At 36.9% G+C, this 20,592-nt stretch overlaps 1 protein-coding gene across 1 annotated transcript in view; it reads right to left on the bottom strand.

Annotated features, from left to right (window-relative positions):
* Nucleotides 1–3,280: 3,280 nt before the first annotated feature.
* Nucleotides 3,281–20,592, bottom strand: part of FMN2 (formin 2) — a gene marked incomplete at both ends in the record, with an annotated part of 150,867 nt that continues 133,555 nt past the window's right edge. Inside the window, 3 exons of the mRNA XM_082302427.1 lie at nt 3,281–3,307; nt 4,686–4,767; nt 16,873–17,022. Coding sequence (XP_082158553.1) covers nt 3,281–3,307; nt 4,686–4,767; nt 16,873–17,022 — 259 coding nt within the window. The remainder of the gene's footprint in view (nt 3,308–4,685; nt 4,768–16,872; nt 17,023–20,592) is intronic.

Below are 20,592 nucleotides of genomic sequence, written 5' to 3'. Positions count from 1 at the left end.
GTTAATACTTAACTATGTTTTGGAAGTATTTTGGGGTGATGAAAGGTACTTTAAAAAAAGCTAACCACTACAGTGTCATGACGTGACAAAGTACCATGCTTCTGAAAGGCTTTAATTTGCAAGAAAAACAACATGAATCCTCTTAGCTCCTCATAAAAAACCCAGATTGTTCTTGTCAGTAAGTCACATCTGCTGCTCAGGTATGAAAGTCCTTCTTTTGCTGCTGCATTTAAGTAACCGTGAGCGATACGTGGTGTTGGTCATCAACAAAGGCTCAGAATTTTGTCTGTGAGAACTGTTAAATTAGGGCGAACTCAAAGTGTAGAGTGCTTGATGTTGCAGTAAAGGGGGGGGATTGCAGTAAATGAGGGGAGTGAGAACTTCTTTAAAACACACCCAAACAAACAAACATTGGTCCAGAATTCTGTAAAAAGTTGAGTGTACTGCTAAAAAAAAGCAGAAGTGAAACTTGTGTTTGGAGTCCTCCGTGAGGTTCTGTGGGTCAGCTGTGGTACTGCACATAGTGGGCTACTGTGCATGGAAGTTTGAGACAGGCTGGAGAGAAGCTATATAAAAGAGAGACATGTTCAACCAAGTAGGTTGGGTCTGAGGAAAATGAAAGAAAAATCTATGTAGTGGTTCCATCAGCTGCAGTCCACCTTTGACACTTCTTCAGGGAGACAGAGGCTCGAAATAACTTCTAGCATACATGCTGCAGATCCTGTAGAAAGGGTATGTATGTATGTGACAGATTTAGCAGGTTGCTGGACAAAACACATGCATATATATAAAAGGATTATAATATGCAGAAATTACTTTTCAATGCATATTTTCGCCCTAATAGCAATTTCTTGAGACTGTTACTTCAGCAGTGTTAGTAGGACCAGGTTGCTGGTCCTATGCAAGACTGGGAGGCATGCACATGCTGGAGAAGTGAGTTTTACATGGTCTCATTGGGTAAAGGATGCTGGAGCTCTCCCTATCACCACCTGGAGAAAAGGAAGTATATACATATAACTGGGAATTACTGTCTCTATCCTTGTAAAAGGCAAGCAAAGAGAGAAGCCTTGTCTCCTCTGATCTCTTCACAAAGGCTCTTCCTTGATCACAGGAGCCAGAATGGGATGTGGTGCTTAGGGAGAAAACAGTTTGTACCACACTACTGCCTAGACAGAGAGTGACAAGAGAAGGCAGTTATTTCATTATTATTCCTTTTATTTTCATATAAATTAACATTCTAAAAAAATTGGAATAGAAACACTAAATACAGTATTGCACATAGTGATCTTTGTTAGATGATCTATTATTTCATTTAGTATAGTAATATACATACTGTAGGTACTGAAGAGAACAGGAAGGCTACAAATGAAAACATGCTACTGTATCCTTGCACTTAGGAGCAAAGTTAGGAGGAAAAGACTATTGTTTACATAAATACAAACATGGATTTGAATCAGTGCCATTAAAATAGCTTTATTCTTTAAAGATTTTTTTTTCCATAAGTTAGTTGTAACAGCAAATAATCTCTTATTTTCTCTTCCCCAAATAGTAATGTTACTCCCATCAACACAAAATTTTAGAATTCCATTCTTGGTAATTTATATCCCTGCCAGAAATTATTAGTAGTACAGATTTTCATATAGGTTTATCAGCAACAGGAGACTTGCTTTTCACACAGTGAAAAAAACCGTATTTTCTAGTGCTTGGTATATGTGAAGAATAACAGATTCCTGAGGTCATACTTTGCACTTCCTTTTACGACACCCTGTAGAGTATATTAGCCTCTGAACAGCTCGGAATGTCTCTTGATGTGCTAGATTGGACAGGGAATAACACAACCCAGCAGGTTAGAGCTCATCTGCCTTACCCCAGTGTCTTTCAGGCTCCAAATCTGTGAGCACGTGCATCCAACTGAGTTGCACGCACGGTCTGGTTTCAGGAAAAATTAGCTTTGAAAGAAAAATGTTACCAATTAAGCTGGTCGGTTTGGGGCTCTTAAATAAGGACTGGATGAAGGGATTGCTATCAGTTGAGCAGCTCAAAACTGATACAGCAAATTCTGGATTGCAAATAGGAATTAAACACGTGGTCTAAAATGGAAGCCCTAAGTCTTATATTTCAATCATTAACTCCTAGTCAGGGACACTGAAAGCCTGGAGGAAATGTCTGTAATTCAGTTAAGTGTGAAATTGATGTCAATTAGTTGGTAGTCTTATGTTCTGTCACTAGAATTGGCTACTGTTTTCCATAAATGTCGTCTCCATGTGCATCTTTTAATGGCTCTCTAAAGGAGTTTTAAATTAACTGTAAAGCTAATTCCAGAAGGGAAGTCACGTACATATGGCCAAAAGCCTGACTTAAGTGATCCGCAGTTAAAACTATACTATACCTTCTAAAGTTCATGTAAAAGTATTAGCTGCTTTATATATTAATAAACTATAATAGCCAATCTCTCATACTCTCTATCATACTTCTGTGCTTTTCTGTATTTTCTTGCTTTTCACTTTTTTCCTTTTTTTTTTTTTTTTTTTTTTTTTTTTTTTTTTTATGATGCTGGATTTCTGACCCCCGTACCACCTGGCATTCACTATCTGGCAAAAGATGAAGTAAAAGTATGCTGCCTTATCGATTTTAAAGATAGTTACAGTAAACATCTTGTTCCACAAATATTTAGTCATGGAGGGCAACCAAACAAGTTGGGAAAGCATTGATTATACTGTATAAACAGCACTTAACGATTCAAAATACAAACTACAAATGCCAACATGAAACGGATACAAACAATTCACTAGGAGTAACATTTCTTTCCCTAATCTAAGTGCAGTGCCATGAAGTATTTGTGTTAGATGTTCCCAGTAGGAATGGAAATGTTTTACTGTACCAAGTAGTATTCTTATGAAGTTCAACTTAATGCAATTTTCAGCATGTTCGGAACTGATGCAGATGCCGCTTTTTAGACATGCTGACTTGTCCTATTTGTAATACACCATATACTTTACAAAATACCATTTTCGAGTGGCAAAGGAGATACAGAGTACAGGGAAGGTGTTTCAAGTCCATACCTAGTCTGTTTCTGGGCACTCCATTAAAGTGATTACATTCGTGAATGAATGTACAGTAACACATCAGTTGGTGGAAAACTCTAGAGAACAAAACGCAAATTTTAAAAGGTCAAGGAAGCAAATGATCAGGATGATGTAGTTTCCTTCCCTCTCACTCCCCACCCACAGGCATGTTGAGTTTTGGTAACCAGGTAACAATGGCTTTTGAATTTCTTCTCTCAGATTTTCATACTTATCTTTGCTTTCTGAAAAATAAAATAAGTTTAAAAAGTAAGGAGAAAATTTAAGTGTACACAAAACCACCTCACACAAGTATGAAAAGCATAGAAATACATAGGCAAATGTTTGACTATATTTACTGTAGAACTGATTTCACAAATAAACTGAAGCTAGAACTGAAGTAGACTACAGCTGTACACTGCTTGTCAAATATTTTTGTTTCCTTTTCACTCATCAAATTTTCAGTAAGACTGAAGATCCCTGTTTCAGTGCAAGTAAGAACTATACAGGGATAATTAACAAATAGTTATTTCTTAAAAGAAATCTCTCAGTGTCTTTATATACAGCAGGCTATAAGTTAGATGGAGAAATCCAAAACAATGTTTATTTTGGGGTTTTTTTTTTGAAATAACAGGTTGATCTTGTTTTACATAAAATTGATAAAATGTAGTTTATAATTCCTTACCAAGCTAGTACTCCATTTGCATTTCTTGTGGCACTAACCAGTCAACTCTCACTAATCATTCAAAATAAGGAACAATAAATGCAATATTACTGCTTCCTGTGTCAGATTATGTTAGTTAGAATACAGTAAATTACCACATGCTTCATCTACAAGATGTGTCACAGACAATATGACTACACAGCCATGACTACGAAGCACAAAAGAATTAAATCATGTCTTGGGGTGGCGGGGGTAAGAGGACATAGGCACATTAAAAAAAATCTTCTAATATTTTAAAAACATAAATGATGGCCAGTTGCTACAGCTATGACTTCAATGTGAGGTACCAGAATAATTTTTCTGTAAAATCAGTCATGATCCTCCCAATGGTTAGGCAATCATAGGGGCAAAGTTTCATTGAATGGCCAGAATTACTCTTCTATTATCACAGAAGTTATTTGTTTTCAAAAGAGTGGTGAAAGCACAGTATTATCTTTTTCTAGTGTTTCTATTCCAAACAAATCCGTATCAGTGGATCAGAAACCACTGTATTCGATACAGTGATCCAGCTTGAAAAATGTGTAACTATCAAAATTCTTCCTCACATTCCATATCTGTAGAAAAGAGAGTGAATACAGACTGAATAAGCTGGAAGACCAGACTCGCCTTTCTGCCTTCTGCGTGCATCCCACACCAAGACTGGGAACAACACAGATTGGCACAGTGGGGCAATAATAAACTGCTCTTGCTTGTGCTACATCTATTTTGAGGAGTAATATTCATAGGCAGATTTCAAGTTTGTTAATCTAACACCTTTAAGGCAAATGTCAAACATTAAAAAATTAAAAGCAAAAAACCAACTCAGAACAAAAACATACATCAAGAATAACCTACCTATAAAATGCAAAGGGTAAAAAGGTAGAATAAGTGATAGAAGTATTGCTACATTTTTTACTTACAATTCCAGAGTCATGTTTTGGTCTTATATTGTACAGCGACTTCCCCTTTTTCTGCCTGCAGACTTCCTCTGCTTCTTTGACTCTGAAGAGAGACAAAAAAATCTATAAATACTCCTGTAGACCAACAATATTTACAAAGACAATGCAGTATATAACTCACAAGTTAAGGCCTGAGGACACAAGTGGATAACTTTATTCTCCATATAGTCATTAGCATGCTCCACAAAATAGTACTTGCACTCCAGGGCTTTTGTAGCCATATCTGGCACTTACATGGACAGGCATAATCAATTGCATAATCAATTCTAGTTACAAAAGCAATCAGTACTTTCTGCAGCTGAAGATTCAAATGTATGAGGGTTTAAAATACACTGGATGGCATGAAGTTTACATTTCAGAGCATTCACACAAACATTGCTAAGAAAACTCCTTTTTATCACTGTTTAAAATAATTCTTCATCCATTCTAACCCTCGGTACTTCAGCTACAGTTTAAACAAAGTTTCTCACCAAGTTATGTTCCCTCCCACCCATTTTTGTTTGTATTTAAAATGGCAAAATAGCTTAACCTAAATTTCTAGTCTTTACTCTCTAACTTAAAAAACCAAAAAATGGAAAATTTCCATGGAATAGGATGTTTAAACCAAGGTGATGCATGTCACTGCACCCATCTCTTTAATTCCAAAGCTGAGGAACCTCAAGGCTTACATGACCACTGGGGATGAATGCGCTCGGGCTGCTTGGATAAAGAGAGGAGCAGGTTCTAAAAGTAAGGGTCCATTTCTTAGTGCTTCCTGACTTGACAAACACTACCAAATCAGGAACTTGTGAAATGCCACCACATTTTTGGTGAGAAAACATCCTTTTTTGTCATGCAGATAGGAAACAAACTGTGAAAGGCAGAGGACTACATTCAGACTACGAACCTGCCAGAATCAAGCTGACAGATTCAATGTCACAATGTAAAGTATTTGTTTACCATTTTCACTCATTTTATAGATCAACCTTGTAAATACACACGGTTGCTGAAACACTGACAATACAGATTTATGTTATGAATTCTCTAAGCTTCAAAGACTTACATAAACACTTTCTATAAGAACATTAAATCATGTGAGATCTGTAATTTTTTTTTTTTAATGAGAGATGATTAATTTTATTGCTAAATAAGAAAGTAGAAAACAAAAATGTATGTCCTATATTGGCTTGATCTTGCCAAAAAAATGGACTTGAGATGGCAGTTAGTCTGACTTTTCACCATTATCCAAGAGTGAAAAAAAGAAACAAGAGTTAAATGATATTAAGAAATCATATGTCCTTGGCTGGTTCCTTGCGGTTCATCTCCAGACCACTTGTATGTCTGTTATTTCACTGAGGCTACACACGGCAATGTGAGAATCAGACTTTGTGTTACTATTATTCTTGAATATTTTTATGAGTGGTAAGGGCCAAGATTTTGAAAATAAAACTCCAGCTGAGTCTGCTGAGCATATTATAAATTCACATTCATCTCTCCTCTATTCAACTTCACCAGACACACCTTGTTCTCTTCATAAGTTTCAAATTTATACTTTCAAAAATTAATTTAAATGTCAGTTCTTTTCCAGCACATCCACAAGTTGCCTTCTCCATTTGATGGCCTTGTATGTTGTCAGTGTGGGGAGACCTTCATGTGCACAGGTGGGGGGGGGAAGCTTTGAAACCTGTTATTTTCAAGCTGTAATGCTTTCTCTCTGACCGCAAATCAGATAGACTGCTGCAGCATAATCCAGAACAAAAATGTCAAGCAGCCAAGTAATTCACCTTTAAAATGTATTTAAATAGATTCAGTAAAAGTGGCAGCCAAAATGTGGTGATAGCTTCAAATAGAAACTTATGGGAATGATGCAGAATGAAGCAAAATTCAAGGACATTTTCTTTTCCCTACAACATTTTTTCTTCTGCTTCATGTCTACTTTCCTCCAAAAGAGGAAAAATATCTGTGACATTGATCCTCCCATGATCTTTTCCAAATATTCAGACACACTCCAACCTATCAAAAGCCACTTTACAAAGTCAGATATAAAATAACACATCTATAATGTAATTTCCTTTTTTTCAAATACAAGTATAGCTGGCTCCCTTCACTGGTAGACATCATTTAACTAAAAAAATGAAATCTTACTTGGAAGTAAATTAGTATCAAGTCCTAGGGAGCTATTGAGCTTATCTAAATGATGGTTTTATCGAAGCAGTGTAATATATGCAGGTATTCCAACTACTCAACATGCAGATGGCAGCATATGTAACATACAAAAATATTTACCAAACCAGTTCACACAGATCTAGATGTTATCCTTGGGAAATGACAGGGAATCTTCAATTCCAGTCTTTGTCCCACCTAAATATTCCCCTTCCAGGATGGATTACCCACTGCTTGCTATCGTACCAGGTCACGAGGCAACACAGCTCCCTGTGGGTCTCATGTTAATTCAAAACAAAAATCCTCACACAGTAAGGAACGCTTGATAATGCAGTTCTTTTCTACAGAGCAGGTCCCATTAAGTGTCACTGTCAGTGTAACATCTCTACATATTCTGCTTCAATTAGAGAAACAGCTGTTTAAAGAAAGGCTGTCTCTGCTTGAAACAGCGAGATGTTAGTAACACACCACTCTGTGAAGGAGGAAGTCAGAACGCCTGTGTCCCTTAGATAGCATTTCAAAAATGATGCACAACCTCCAGACTGATAAGTGACAACCTTAAGCTTGTGTTACCCAAATTTCCAGGATTATGTAAGAGGTGCTGGTCTCAATAGTATGGTTGTGGTCCTCAAGGTTTTGGGAACTTTTATGAAATTCCTTGGAGTTTGAGCCTATTTATTCATACCAAGGGAAATACAGAAGATACATTACTCCCTAATGCACTTAAAGCTGAGCGCTAGCAACCACTTAGTTCCAGTTCCAACCATATCACTGACTCACTGTGTGGGTTTGGGACAGTTCACAGCCTCCTGGCTCGCATCCTGCTCTCTGTGCAGGAAGATCCAAGCAGTTGGATAGACCCTCAGTGAAGCCAATGTGACCCATACACATGCCTCTTCAGCAAGAATGCCCTAAGAAATGTAAAGACAGCACACCAAAGGTTCGTTTCAAGGAGGCTTAGCTTGTGACCATGTTAAATCTGGAAGCATGGAGAACTGTATAAATCTACAGCTGTATCTGAAAAAGAAAAGCCAGCAGACTGGTGAAATAGAGGTGAAGGTAACCATTAGCCTTCCACAGGGCTAAATCATAAACCAGTGAAAGTGATTATCAACTTTTACAATGTGCAAGTGTATTTTGTGAAGGCTGATTGTTCAGCTTAATTAAGATTTTGTTAAATGTAAAAATAAAATAACTTAATCCTTCTGGAAGAGGAAAAGGATGTGTTTTGATGGGAGGATCCACACTGTTTAAACTGTGTGATGTAGAAAAGCAGATAAAATGTTACCTTTAAAGTAAGGGCAATAGTCTTACTTTAGTTGGAAAATAATTGCCACTGGCAAGTTTTTGTCATCTTAGGTTTTCTCTATTGGCCATGAATGTTTTTTCATCTTTCCATGAAACTAAAAAGATTTAAGCAAAACCACATTGCTTCTGTCAGCTCATGCCTGGTTCAAGTCATATTTCTCACAGTGGCAAGCAAATCCCTGTGTACCTTCCTCTTGCTCAGGCTTTTCCTGCACTACTTCCCACTGACATCAGTGAGACCCTGATCAGCATGGAGAGGCAAGATAATAATCTAAGAAAAAAAGGTGCAAAAATTGCATGAACACTACTGATTATGGGTAAACTCAACTCAAGACTGGGTTAACTCAGCTGTGGTGCATTGATAGAGCTTTATGAAGAAACAAATGGATCTAATTCAATAATGGGTGGAGGAAAAAGGATGTTTAGAGAAAACAACACAAGAGTCCCAACAGTCACAAAATGAGAAGTAATAGCATACAACAACGTATTTCCAAGCTCCAGGCCAAAATGACACTACCACTGTGCCAATGCAGAAGTCAAAGAGCAAAAAAACAGTTAAAAAGACATTCCTAGAAAAGGGGTGGGTATTCAATTATCAGGCCCTGTGTGGAAAGATAGGCTGCCACTGGGGAGACTGTGGAAGAAAAGTCTGAGGAAGGTGAGTGTTCCCCAGTTCCTGAGAATTACGACCCTTAGGCAAAGGCAGGCATGTGATAGATTGATTTATTGTTCTGAAGATCTGTTTTTACTTTAAGCTATTTAGTTCCACACTACTAACACTTTCTGTTAGAGAGGCTGTGCAGTCCCCTTATAGAGCCATCACTCTCAATGGCAACCAAATCCTTAGAAGTAGGACAGATCTTCAAGGCATGATCTGAGAGTGGGAAAGGAAGATGGATGTGGAAAGGACGGATGTGGAAAGGACATGGTGTGCTTGGTCACTTGGTAAGTGTGATGGGAATGCTTTGCAAGCTTGCAGTGTGCCAAGCTTCTTTGCTAAACTGATGCTCAAACTATCCCACTTCATACTTTTCAAGTGCTTCTCAAACTCAATTTCTTTCAGCAAACTGACTCGGGTTCATTTACTGTCACTCCCTGTCCCATCTTATGCCAATTCAGGCTCAAAAGTCAGCATAGCAGTTTGACAGAAAAGATAACATCAGCTGTGTTACCTTTAGCAATTTTTGCCTCTTATTCCTTTCTCAAGTAATTTCTTGATTTTGTCTTAGTGAGAACATAATCCTAAAAAAACTAGTCTTCCCAGCCTAGACAACCAGAGAGTTGATTAACTCTCACTTCAGTAATCTGAGGAGCAGAGTTATTCAGGCCTAGGGCAGATTCTATAAATACTTGTTAAGAGTGTTCATCACTTGAATTTCCTTAAATATTAAGTTTAGCTAAAGCATTTCTAGCATTATTTCAGACAGAATATACTTCCAAACAGCCTCAACAGTCAGAAAATGTGTAGGGAACATACAACATTGGGCAATCCATGGATCAGCTAAAAAAAATTTAAACAAAAAAATCTACAAGGGATGAACAGACAGTCACTTACAGAGCCTAAGAATTATGCTCCTGAAATCTGTACTAAATAAGACTGAGTCTATCAATTGTCACCTGTAACAAAAGAAGTAGTTTCTTATTTCTATCATAATAAAAACTCTTCTCCAGCACTATCACCTCCTCATACCTCATATTTATTGTGAGACAAAGATATAAAAATTATTAATAAGTATAAAGATAGCCTGTAAGATGAATAAGCAAGTTACACTTTGGCATGCACACAGGAAAAAGAAACCAGACATGCTTAAAAACCCAAAAGACAGAGTATTTTTATCTACCTTCTAGACCAAAAGCCAGCCTGGCCACAACCTTATCAAGGCTTAAAGACTTTCTGTCATCATTCAATCCATTGAAGGGGTAGCCACTTCCCTGCCACTAAACATTAATAATTTTGTCTGAAGTATCAGTGGCAGACAGATTCATTTCCTACTGGCTCCATCTAGGCTTGGTCGTGCTACACTTCACTAGCGAGCACTATGACATGACAAATGTAATCACAGTGAGAGGACTGGAAAGTTATGCCTTAGATAATAGAGCTGCTCACAAAAACTTCCATGATAAACTCAGACAGATATTACTTTTACAGCTGACAGTATAGTTCATGAAACCCAAAAGACATTTTTCTGCAGATATTCTGTATTTTTTAACACAAAACAAGGCTGAGGCCAATACTCTTTATATTACTAAGTGCTTATTATCAGTTAAATAAAAGGAGCGTTGCCAAAATATTTTATGTAGCTTTGTCTGGGTTGAAGACTGAGTTAAACTTGTTTACAATAATAATAGTACCTTTACATATAAAAACAAATAAAAAATCCTCCACTAAATTATCACATGCCAGACATCTTTCCAATTTCAAGGGCAGAAAACTTTAAAACTCTCTCCTTAAACTCTGCCAGGGTGATGTTACTATATTTTATTCATTGACTAAAATATTGAAAATATTTTTTGCTAAGGGAGAAACTGAACCATAAAACCCAGAATGGAAAATTACAATTCCCAACATAAAAGTGGAGTAAAAAAATTTAGACCTTTTACTTTCATGCCAATAGGGTTGAAGTCATGACACAGATATGATTCAGTAACTGACTGCAAAGACCTTATTCAGATATGAAGTACATTGTAATGTACCTGCACCCCTCAAACAAACTGATGAAACCTAACCTCTGCCTACCAATAGAGAAATAATGTATTGGACTATCATGACAACCCTGCCAGCTCCTTGCATGGTTAATTCAAGGACCACGAGGCAGACAGTGGCTGTTGGAAAAACACAGTGATTAATCATAATTTCACTCAGAGGACCACAGAAAAAACAATTAAAATGTTTTAATCTGGCCACTTAACAAAAAAAAAATAACCTGTAGCAGGACCCTAAATAACATACCTCCTCTGTCAACACTGTAGACTTTGGGGAATACATTTCAGACTTTTTTAGTGTTCATCATGTCAAATGGGCCTAAAATAAAGCTTTGAGGCCAACTGAAATGAAAATCAGACTTTCCCGTTTACAGAGTCTCACTGCAGTTCACCAAACACTTAAAAATATTCTGAAAGTATTTCAATTGAGAAATACTTAGTTTCACTTTGTTCTCTGGCAATCATACTCTTGGTGATCTAGGGGTTCGGCTCTTATCTGTGCAGAGATATACAGATGTGAATAAATACAAAAAAAAAGAATACTGTGCAAAACATGATTTAAAAATTATAATTTTGACATTAAAGAGAATTTCACCTTGAAAATGTAATGAAATAAAAAAATTGAACTGTTAAGGATGGCTATATTTCTAATAAAATGAGAACATACACATACCCACTTAAATATATTTCATGACCTTTGTAAACAAATTGTCAAAGTGGCCAGTATTTCAGACTGTATCTTCAGGCAAAATGGAAATCACTTTTCTACAGACTTTACATATCAAGACTGAAATTAAACTAAGAAAAGATAGTTATCACCTTCCACTGTTTTTCTTGCAACTGAAGTCATGTTGCTCTCAAAGAAGCCGGCTACATTTGGGCTATTTTGTTAGGAAATTCAACAGGAAACGATAAGGGAAGGGAAGAAAACCAGAGGTGAGGTAAAACTTGTAATCAGCTAGCAAAAGAAATTAAACTCATGAGTGAACAGAAGTGTGAAACTCTGTGTTAGCTGTAAAACATTTTTAAGCAGCAGATGGGGTAAATGAAGGCAAAAAACCCAATGTGTAGAAAACGATACAAAAAGTCTCAGTAAACAGACTACATGGAAAAGAAAACTTAAAGAGAATATGGAAAAATTCCCTGGACATAAGAGTTGCTACACTGGGTGTGCTGGGGCTACTACATTGGATAATTGGTAGCTACAAGATTGGTAGTACAAGCAAAGATGAGAATTGAGTGAATAGAAGAGATTAGTGAAGAGAAAATTAAAAAAAATGAAGTCAGCTGAAGAGCCACAACATTAAGGTATCTCCAGTGCAGGAGATGGGAAAGTAAGAGGCTTTGAACTTTGCTGCATGAGGTAAAAAGTGCCCATCCATCATTATGTAGTGACTCAAAAATGACTGCAGACACAGTAAGGTTCTTCTCAAACACGTAATAAAACCCCCTGATGTTAGACTATTCCCTATACTGATACCATAAAACATGCCCAGAGCCATGCACTTACACGTAATGGATGTTGCCATTATGCCAATTCCATGCACTGGTTTAGCAAACTGCCCGTGAGCAAGGAAGTTCACATTTTCAGTAGTTCAGGGTAAGTCCGGATTACAGTAGATTTTAAGCCTTTATGACCATCTCAAAACTTTTGGGGACTAGTATTTAATGACAAATGCTGCTCATTTGTAAAACATTGCAATGCTTTATTGCACCTCAAATGCCAAAGTGATCATTTTGCCTGGGAATGAAAACACTAACAAGTACAAAAAGTGACAGGTCTGTTTAAAATTTTTAATTATGTAATTATTTTCACCAATATGCAAGTATTTTTTGAATATGTTGGCCCTGTTTTTATCATAGACAAATGTAATTCTTTATTCAAGAGGTGGTGAAGAGGAAAAGGTTGAAAAAAGAGGGAAAAGATCACTACATGGTAGGAATGATGGTATCCTATATCACTGTGGCTTTAACTATCCCACCCAATCTGACATTACAGCTATGAAAACAGTCTGTAAACTTAATTATGAAATTATGGTTGGTATCCACTTTCTTTTATGCAAAACATACATACTAGGATGCAACATAATGTGCCAGCATGATACACCACCATCACCAGATAGATGCTACTGAAGAGCCCTTCTGCTGTTTATGTGGGCACCATTCTGGAATCCAACATCACAGAAGTCACAAAAATTAGGAAATATTGCACATTTGGAACTAGTTTTTTACTAGATCCTTCACTATGTTTAATATTTGTAAGCACCACTTGGCTCATAGCTGCAAATGGAAATATTTTTCCTGTCCTATAAAACACAGAATTGCTTAAAAATGTTAGACTAAGGTATTCAAAAGGATTTTCCACCAAAGATCCAGACTGAGAAACCTATCTCCAAATGCTGCTTTTTTTCCACAAACTTTTCTCTCAAAAGCAGTGCTAAGAAATGAAAGTTCTGTTCACCTCCCCCTAACCAAAACACAATGGTGTATTCATAAAAAAAAAAAAAAAAAAAAAGACTAATTGCCAAAAATGCACAAGGAAGAAGAAAAAAAACCATACTGAAATGTTGAGCAACCTCTTTATCTGAACAGCAAATGGTTTCTTTTTGAGGTATTGCCTCACAGGACTGTTCCTAGCTGCTGAATCTTTGGTGTGTCTAGGCTTTTTAAAGTAGATTTTCCAGGGCCCATAACAGTATATTGTCATCAGAAATCTATTAAAGATAACAATTTTGAAATACTTCCAAAAACTGAAGATCCATTAATTATTCAATTCAATGTCATGTAAAACTGTCTTCTGTTTTGAAATGGCATTGTGAGTCGTAAACCCAAGCCTACCAGCATGCAGCTCAGTTGGTTAGAGTGTAATAAACACATTGAGATTAAAGCTCCCAACTCAGAAAATGTATCTACCCATGACTACTCACTAACATAACACTTGGAGCTTTTAGCTGGCATTACAGAACCATGCCAAGCAAAATGTTACCCCACTAAACATACTCCACATGTTCATCATTTCCCTCTCATGTTGCAACTCCATATACATTTTTCTTCTCTTTTCTTCCATCTCTGCATTTCTTTGCAAGTGCCTATTCCCATGTCCCTTGATTTCTCACTCTCAAGTCTGACTCACTGGTTCATATTATAAGCGTTAACAAAACATCCCTTAAATTGGTCTGAGAGGACATTGCTCGTGCAATGGGATTTAATGCCCTCCTCTGCAAGCAGAAGTGGCAGCTTACCAATATGCTCCTCGCTGTGCAACGTACAGATATCCCATGCCAGACTTTAAATTGCTCAACAGCAAGTTTTAAATCATCCTGCCGAGGAGTCTGTAGGGAGACATACCAGTCTTTCTGCAGAGGGAGATCAATGAGCTGTGGAGACATGCTGGCCAGGAATCTCCCTTTCATCTAGATATACACAGTGTGACACACCAGGTGCCAGCTTAACTGCTATTCTTACGGGAATGGGCAACTTCTGCATTTGAGAGGCGAGTGCATTTTTCTGAGTTTATACATTATTTTTAATGTGTCAAAGATTTATCATGGGAGTTAAAGGGTTGAATAAAGTCAGCCAAAAAAAATTCTCAAGCTTAGTGTGATGCAAGATATCAGGGGCTTACAGAATTTTACCATTGTGTTGATCTTGATTATGAACTCTCCTCTGCTGGCATCGCTGACACAGCCTCTGTTCAGCAACATGACTCTTAGTAAAGGCAAGGGCCACACTGAGCTTATGAGCATTGTATAACTTATACGTACATATACATTTACAGGACACATATATCTGCCCCTCGCTCTCTCCTCCTCCAGCTCTCCCATCTAGAAATACAACTAATATAAGGTAAATCTTGGCTGAATTGCACGGGCCCTCTAGAATAGCAAACAGTCTGAAGAGAGGGAAACACATCCAGAGCCGGAGAGGACCAACAAGTGTAAGCATCTCACTCATACCCAGAAAAGGGAGGATGGAACTGTGGCCCTGCATATGAGTTTCTGCCGTACCATTCATCTGTTCCTAGTAAGGTCTGATCTGGTATCTATGACATGATATTGATACTAACCTTTGACAGCAACGGTGAGACTTTTTCTAAGTCTAAGCCCTGCCTCACCTGAACAAATGAAATAGAGCAGAAGATTTAAACTTGATGAGGCAAGTAAAAGTTAACATTCAAAACAAAAATCTACTTGTGATTTTCAGGATATATCATTTTCCAGTCTTAATCTCAGTGATTTCCTGGACTGAAATTACGCAGTCCTGTCTGTCCCTCGGGGAGAACCTCCTTCAAACCACCAGTTCCGAGCCTGGATTTGGATCTCCCTGCTGTTCTTACAAGGGATGTCCCAGTTTCTTCTCCTACTGTAGGTGCCTCTCACTGTCCTTTCCCTTCCCTGTCACATCTTGCACCTGCAGCCATTTTGTACGTTATACATGTTCAGTTCCTTTCAGGCTAAAAACACCCTTGCCCTAGAAGGGACAAGCTGGCAGACACCATGTTTTTCTCTGCTGCTTCAACACATCCTCTTAGTATACACATAGATTGAACTCAAAGAGGGTCAAATGATTGTATCTCAATCCCATTCTTCTCTTAAGCTTTAGATGTTTAAGAAAAATAGGAGGAAGAAGTTTTGTGCTCATTTAGTTAATGTCTTTTAAAGAAAACTATTTTACAGTGAGAACCCTCTGGAGGATTTTTGGGTTAAGGAAAATAGCTTAGTATTTTGAAATAAAAGGACATTTTTCTTAAATGCTTTTCTGTAAAATACACAAGACTAAATTAACCTATATTAACTAGGCAGCTAAATCCCTGCATAGCAAACCAAAGATATTATTTAACTTTCAAATCTGTTTCAAAGAGATACACTTAATTACGTAAAATTAATCCATCCAGTCAGTAATATGAAATAGATCCCCAGAGATCTGCTGTACTGTGTTAACATTTGCACCATGCTCTTGCCACGGTCGCAGAATCCAGATTTTTTCACTGTGAGACTGCTTGTTCCAAAATGTACCCACTTACAGCAAATATATATATATGGTATATATGACATTGACTATATAGATGCCTCAGGAAAGTTTTCAGTAACTTTCTAAACCAGCAGTCAGATGTCAGTGACAATCACATAGGATGAGTATATTTGAAAAAAGGGCCTGTTCTTGTCAATTTACCTAATAACAGGCTGAAGTAAATTTAATGAATCTAAAGCTTCAATCCCATCAATGTTCAGGCTCAGATGCAGCTTCAACTGGAGTTGCTAACAGTTGTAGGATTATATAACAGTGCTTAGAATTTACATGTTTGCACTTGTTTAATTTTTCCTTATATGACATTTATTACTTTTTAAACAACTGATTAATTCTTGGCATAATTTTTATAAACAAAGGGTGACCACAATGGACTATCTGCATGCAGATGAGTACAGACTTCATAACTCTTTTAAAACACAGACCAGACACCATGGCTGATTTTTCAAAGAAAGCATTTCTTCATGCCATATATACCACACTTACTCTTGTGTACCCCATCGCTTGGGCTGTGATTTCTGTCTTCCTTTTTCCCAACATCGTCACACAAATATTTACAGTATGCCATGTCAGGAATGTCTCAATCTCCGCAATGCCATGTCTTAATGCCTTGACTTTCTTTGACTAAATACGCTAATGGAAAATCTTTAATCAACTTTCAGGCCTAAAACAAGCCTTCCATTCCTCAGATTCATAGCAGCATAGTAGTTACATGCTCTGCCAAAAACACTAGACCCAAAAAACTTTAGCACAAGCTAGTATCAAAATCCCATTCAAAAATTAGGATGACTAGGGGTTGGGGGCAGTGGGGGTGGGTGTCATGATCTGTTAAAAAAACAAAACCTGAGAAAACTCCAAAAGGCATTCAATAGGCTGTGTGCTAATGAAGTGCGGCTGACTGGTTTCTGTGCGATTGCTCCCAATAACATTCTTTGAGAAAAGCCTTTGAACAAACAAACAAATGTACCTTTCTTGAAGAATAAGTTTGTTTTCCTTCTTCCAGAAGTCTTTGAAGTCAGAACTGAATTCATGCCAAATACTGAAGAAAGAATGTGGGGACACCTCCTTCTCGCCCATTTTTGGTTTCATACAGAAATAGGCTGTCGTTTCCAAAAAGCTATCGAAGAAAGCAGAAATAGCAAATGCTTCAGTACCTATTGAGGCATTTTTTTTAATTTGACACTGACATATTATTTAATTATTCTTGGTAGCAGATCTAAAATAAAAGAATATAAAAATATAACAGCTTTGAGCTCTTCATACAGAAGTAGTACACAATGTAAGATGATTCTTCAGTAAAGTTGGGATCTGGGATTTATCACAGTTTCTAGTTTTGACCAAAGAATTTTCCATTTCAAAAGCTAAAATGAACACGCTGTCTTGCAGGCCTGCAAATCCAGATATCCACACCCACCCATATACTGCTTTTCTGTTGTGTTTAAAGCTGTTTTCAAAACACAGAGTCAAAGCCCATAAAGGACTGTAAATAAACTTCTTCAAGTTCTGTTAGATCTGTGCTACAACACAATAGCTTAGGCTGGAGACTACACAGAAACATTAAAACTCAAACCTGCTTTGTACTAAACAAGAAATGACGCAACAGGAAACTTGGCCAGCAGCAGCTGTGCTAGAAAACAGGTGTCCATTGTGACTCTACCAGAACAATCCAACAATCCCTTCTGAGCACAGCAGAAGTAAAGCTCCTGTAGCAAACGCATAAGCTACTCCTCAAGTAAAAACTACTCCTGAAATGCAAAGGTCATATTTCCCACACTGAATGCAGACTGTGACTGCAAAAAAAAAATGTAGTGTTATTTCTGAGTTTGAATGGTTTCTCTTTTATTTCAGGAATGTTACAGGAGGGTACAGAATAATTATTTTTAAAAATATTGCTTGATTAACTATTATTCCATTTTGTTTTTCACTTTGCATTTTGTAAATACTGGAGATTTTAAGAATGTTTTCCTGATCTGAAGCTCAACATAGAAGCCACTGGAGAATTGCTTGTTTTACAAAAAATTCAATAGAAAACTCTCTCTTGAAATATAATTGTAGGTGTTTTTCTCACTGATCTATTATTATTCACTGGCTCCTATAATTTTCTCTGAAGCAATCATCACAGTTTTAATCACTTTAATTATGAGTAAAAATCCAATTCCAGTTAAATGGATGGAAATGTAATTTTAGTCACAGAAGTTATATCTTCATTCATGGATTATGATGGTGACAATAACGTACGAAGATTCAACCATTCAGAGGGTCAATCTCACAAATTCTCCAAGAAAATGTTTATTTTAGTTCTCAAACCCGAATATTCCAGTTGTTTTCCCTAACCTGAAAAACAAGCATCTATATATATTATCATGTTGCTGAATAAAAAAGCCTGCATCTTAAAAATTTAACATCAATTTACCAATCAAATTTTACACCAAATTTTACATCACATTTTTTCTCTTAATTTGCAATTTATTTTTCCATTCGCTGAAGCAAACTGAAGCTGTTGAGTAACAAAGATGTAGCACATAAAAATACAGAAGACAAAAACATCCTTATTTTTTAACCCATGACATCGATACTCAAATGCCACCTCACCTGATTATGCCATTTTTTCAGCTCTCTCAGCTAGCCTACCATGGCACTCTGTTCTGTAACTCAGTGCTTGGCCAATAAACAGAATGCTTTTCTTTCTGGGCTTGGCTCTGTTGTGGTTTTGGCTTGGGTTTTTTTCCAAATTATTTATTAATGAGTAATAGTACTGATTAAAATACTTCATTTTACTTATTTACATTTTCCCCACAGTTTTATACTGGGGAAGGTATTTATCATCTATCCTCTGATTCCACAGAATCATTCAAAAAGAATATCCCTGACATTGCAGTCAGCTGCACTATGTTTCAAACTTCTTCCTGTTGTCACATATTCTCAACTTTTTGCAAGACTGCAAATATACCAGGGAGATATTTTTTCTCCCAGTCTCTTCCCCCAGAGTTACAGCGCTGTAGCTGGCTAGCAGGGAACTCATATCAAAGCCTCATTTGAATTTTCAGAATGAACTGACAATATTTTTGGAGGAATGTGAGGAATAAAGAACAAGAGAGAAATCTGGAGGCGTCAGCTGAGTCAATGACTTATTTTTGAAGAAGCTCTTTGGAGTTTAATGGAATGAAATCCATTAATGATTTGCAAAACAGAGAAAGACAAAATTTCAAATAAGAAGCCTTGTTTTGAGAAATGTGTCTTCATAACATTTTGCAAATGACAACGATGAGAAAAGAATTTGACAGTGAATGGCTCATCCTAAGTAATGCTTTTATATTTGAGATAATGAATTCCATGACAGGAAAACATCCCAAGAAACAGGAAGTCAATCAAAATGAAATTCATACCATATAAAAGAATGCTCAGTCAAAAACAATAGATAAACAGCACTAACGTCTGTTAAAGGTGCAAAGACTTCCATTACTCTTCAGTTATTCCAACTATCCTCTGAGAGCAGGAGGAGATAACCAGTGGTTCTTTCTCTGGTGACTGAAAATCTCCCTGAGGACCACTTGTATAACCAGTGCAATCTTACACATTCATACAGCTGTGTCTAAGAGCTGTAACATAATTACTAGGTTTATAGAGAGCAGAGAAATGCTCATACAGGTTGCTTGACTCCCTAGCAGTTAGTTTGGGAGGTAAGGAAAATTATCTGTCTGTGAAATGTGAAACAGCAGCAGCATAGCAGGTTGTCATTGTTAGTATGTCACACCTTTCTAATGCCCAGTAACAATGCACAAGACATCAGCTGCAGCACAATAATAGTTCAGGGCACAAATCTCTATGGATCAAATAATTTTTTCTATACATGCAGATCAAACAGTCAAGACAGTTACCACACTTTTTCTAACCAGAGAGGTCTACCCTTATTTAGCATTAAAGTCTCTTAGAGTGCATTTAGAAGACATATGGAAACTGCTTGCTATACATTTGATGCTGTCATTTTTGTAGTACAAGACAAAATGGCATAATTCACACATGAAAGACAAAGCAAATAAAGCCAATCCAAATTCATCAAATAATAAAACATGGGCAGAAATAAATCCTGTTACCATGGTCTTTAAATACCTGATTTGGAAATGTTTACATATGTCAAACTAGACATATCTCAAGGCTAATTCCAGGAGGGGACATGCATTTTAAATAGAAAGAGAAATTTGGATGACATTGCCATAGCCCCAAGACTAGATACAATCCTCTCAGACTTCAGCCAGGCAGTAAATATCTTAAATATTTCTGGTGCTTTTCTCTGTTGCAAGCCATTCAAATTTTCCTGTTCATTCTTCAGCAGATTTTGAAACAAAATATATGCAAATACTATTGTCACTATTCCTAACTGTGCATCACATAGACATTTTGGATCAAATAAGGGAGCCCAAAAGCCTTTTGTTCCTATACTTAAATTAATTTCTGCATCATACAACCTTGGGAAACTCATCTGACCTCTCTGAATTTCATTTCATTTCATCTATCTGCAAAATTAAATATTTATTTTGAAACAAGTATTGCAAAGCTTGTTTAGTGTCCATTTCTCAAGTGAAAAGTTCATACTTATCCATACTCTTTCTGAGAGTCATGAAAGGAATGCGCATTGGAGATCGTGGAGTCATGGAAGAGGGAAGGAAGGGCATGCAACTTAGTTTCA

Source organism: Coloeus monedula (genome assembly GCF_965178545.1).
Source record: "Coloeus monedula genome assembly, chromosome: 2".
Classification (NCBI taxonomy): domain Eukaryota; kingdom Metazoa; phylum Chordata; class Aves; order Passeriformes; family Corvidae; genus Coloeus; species Coloeus monedula.
This window is presented reverse-complemented; position numbering and strand designations above follow the sequence as displayed.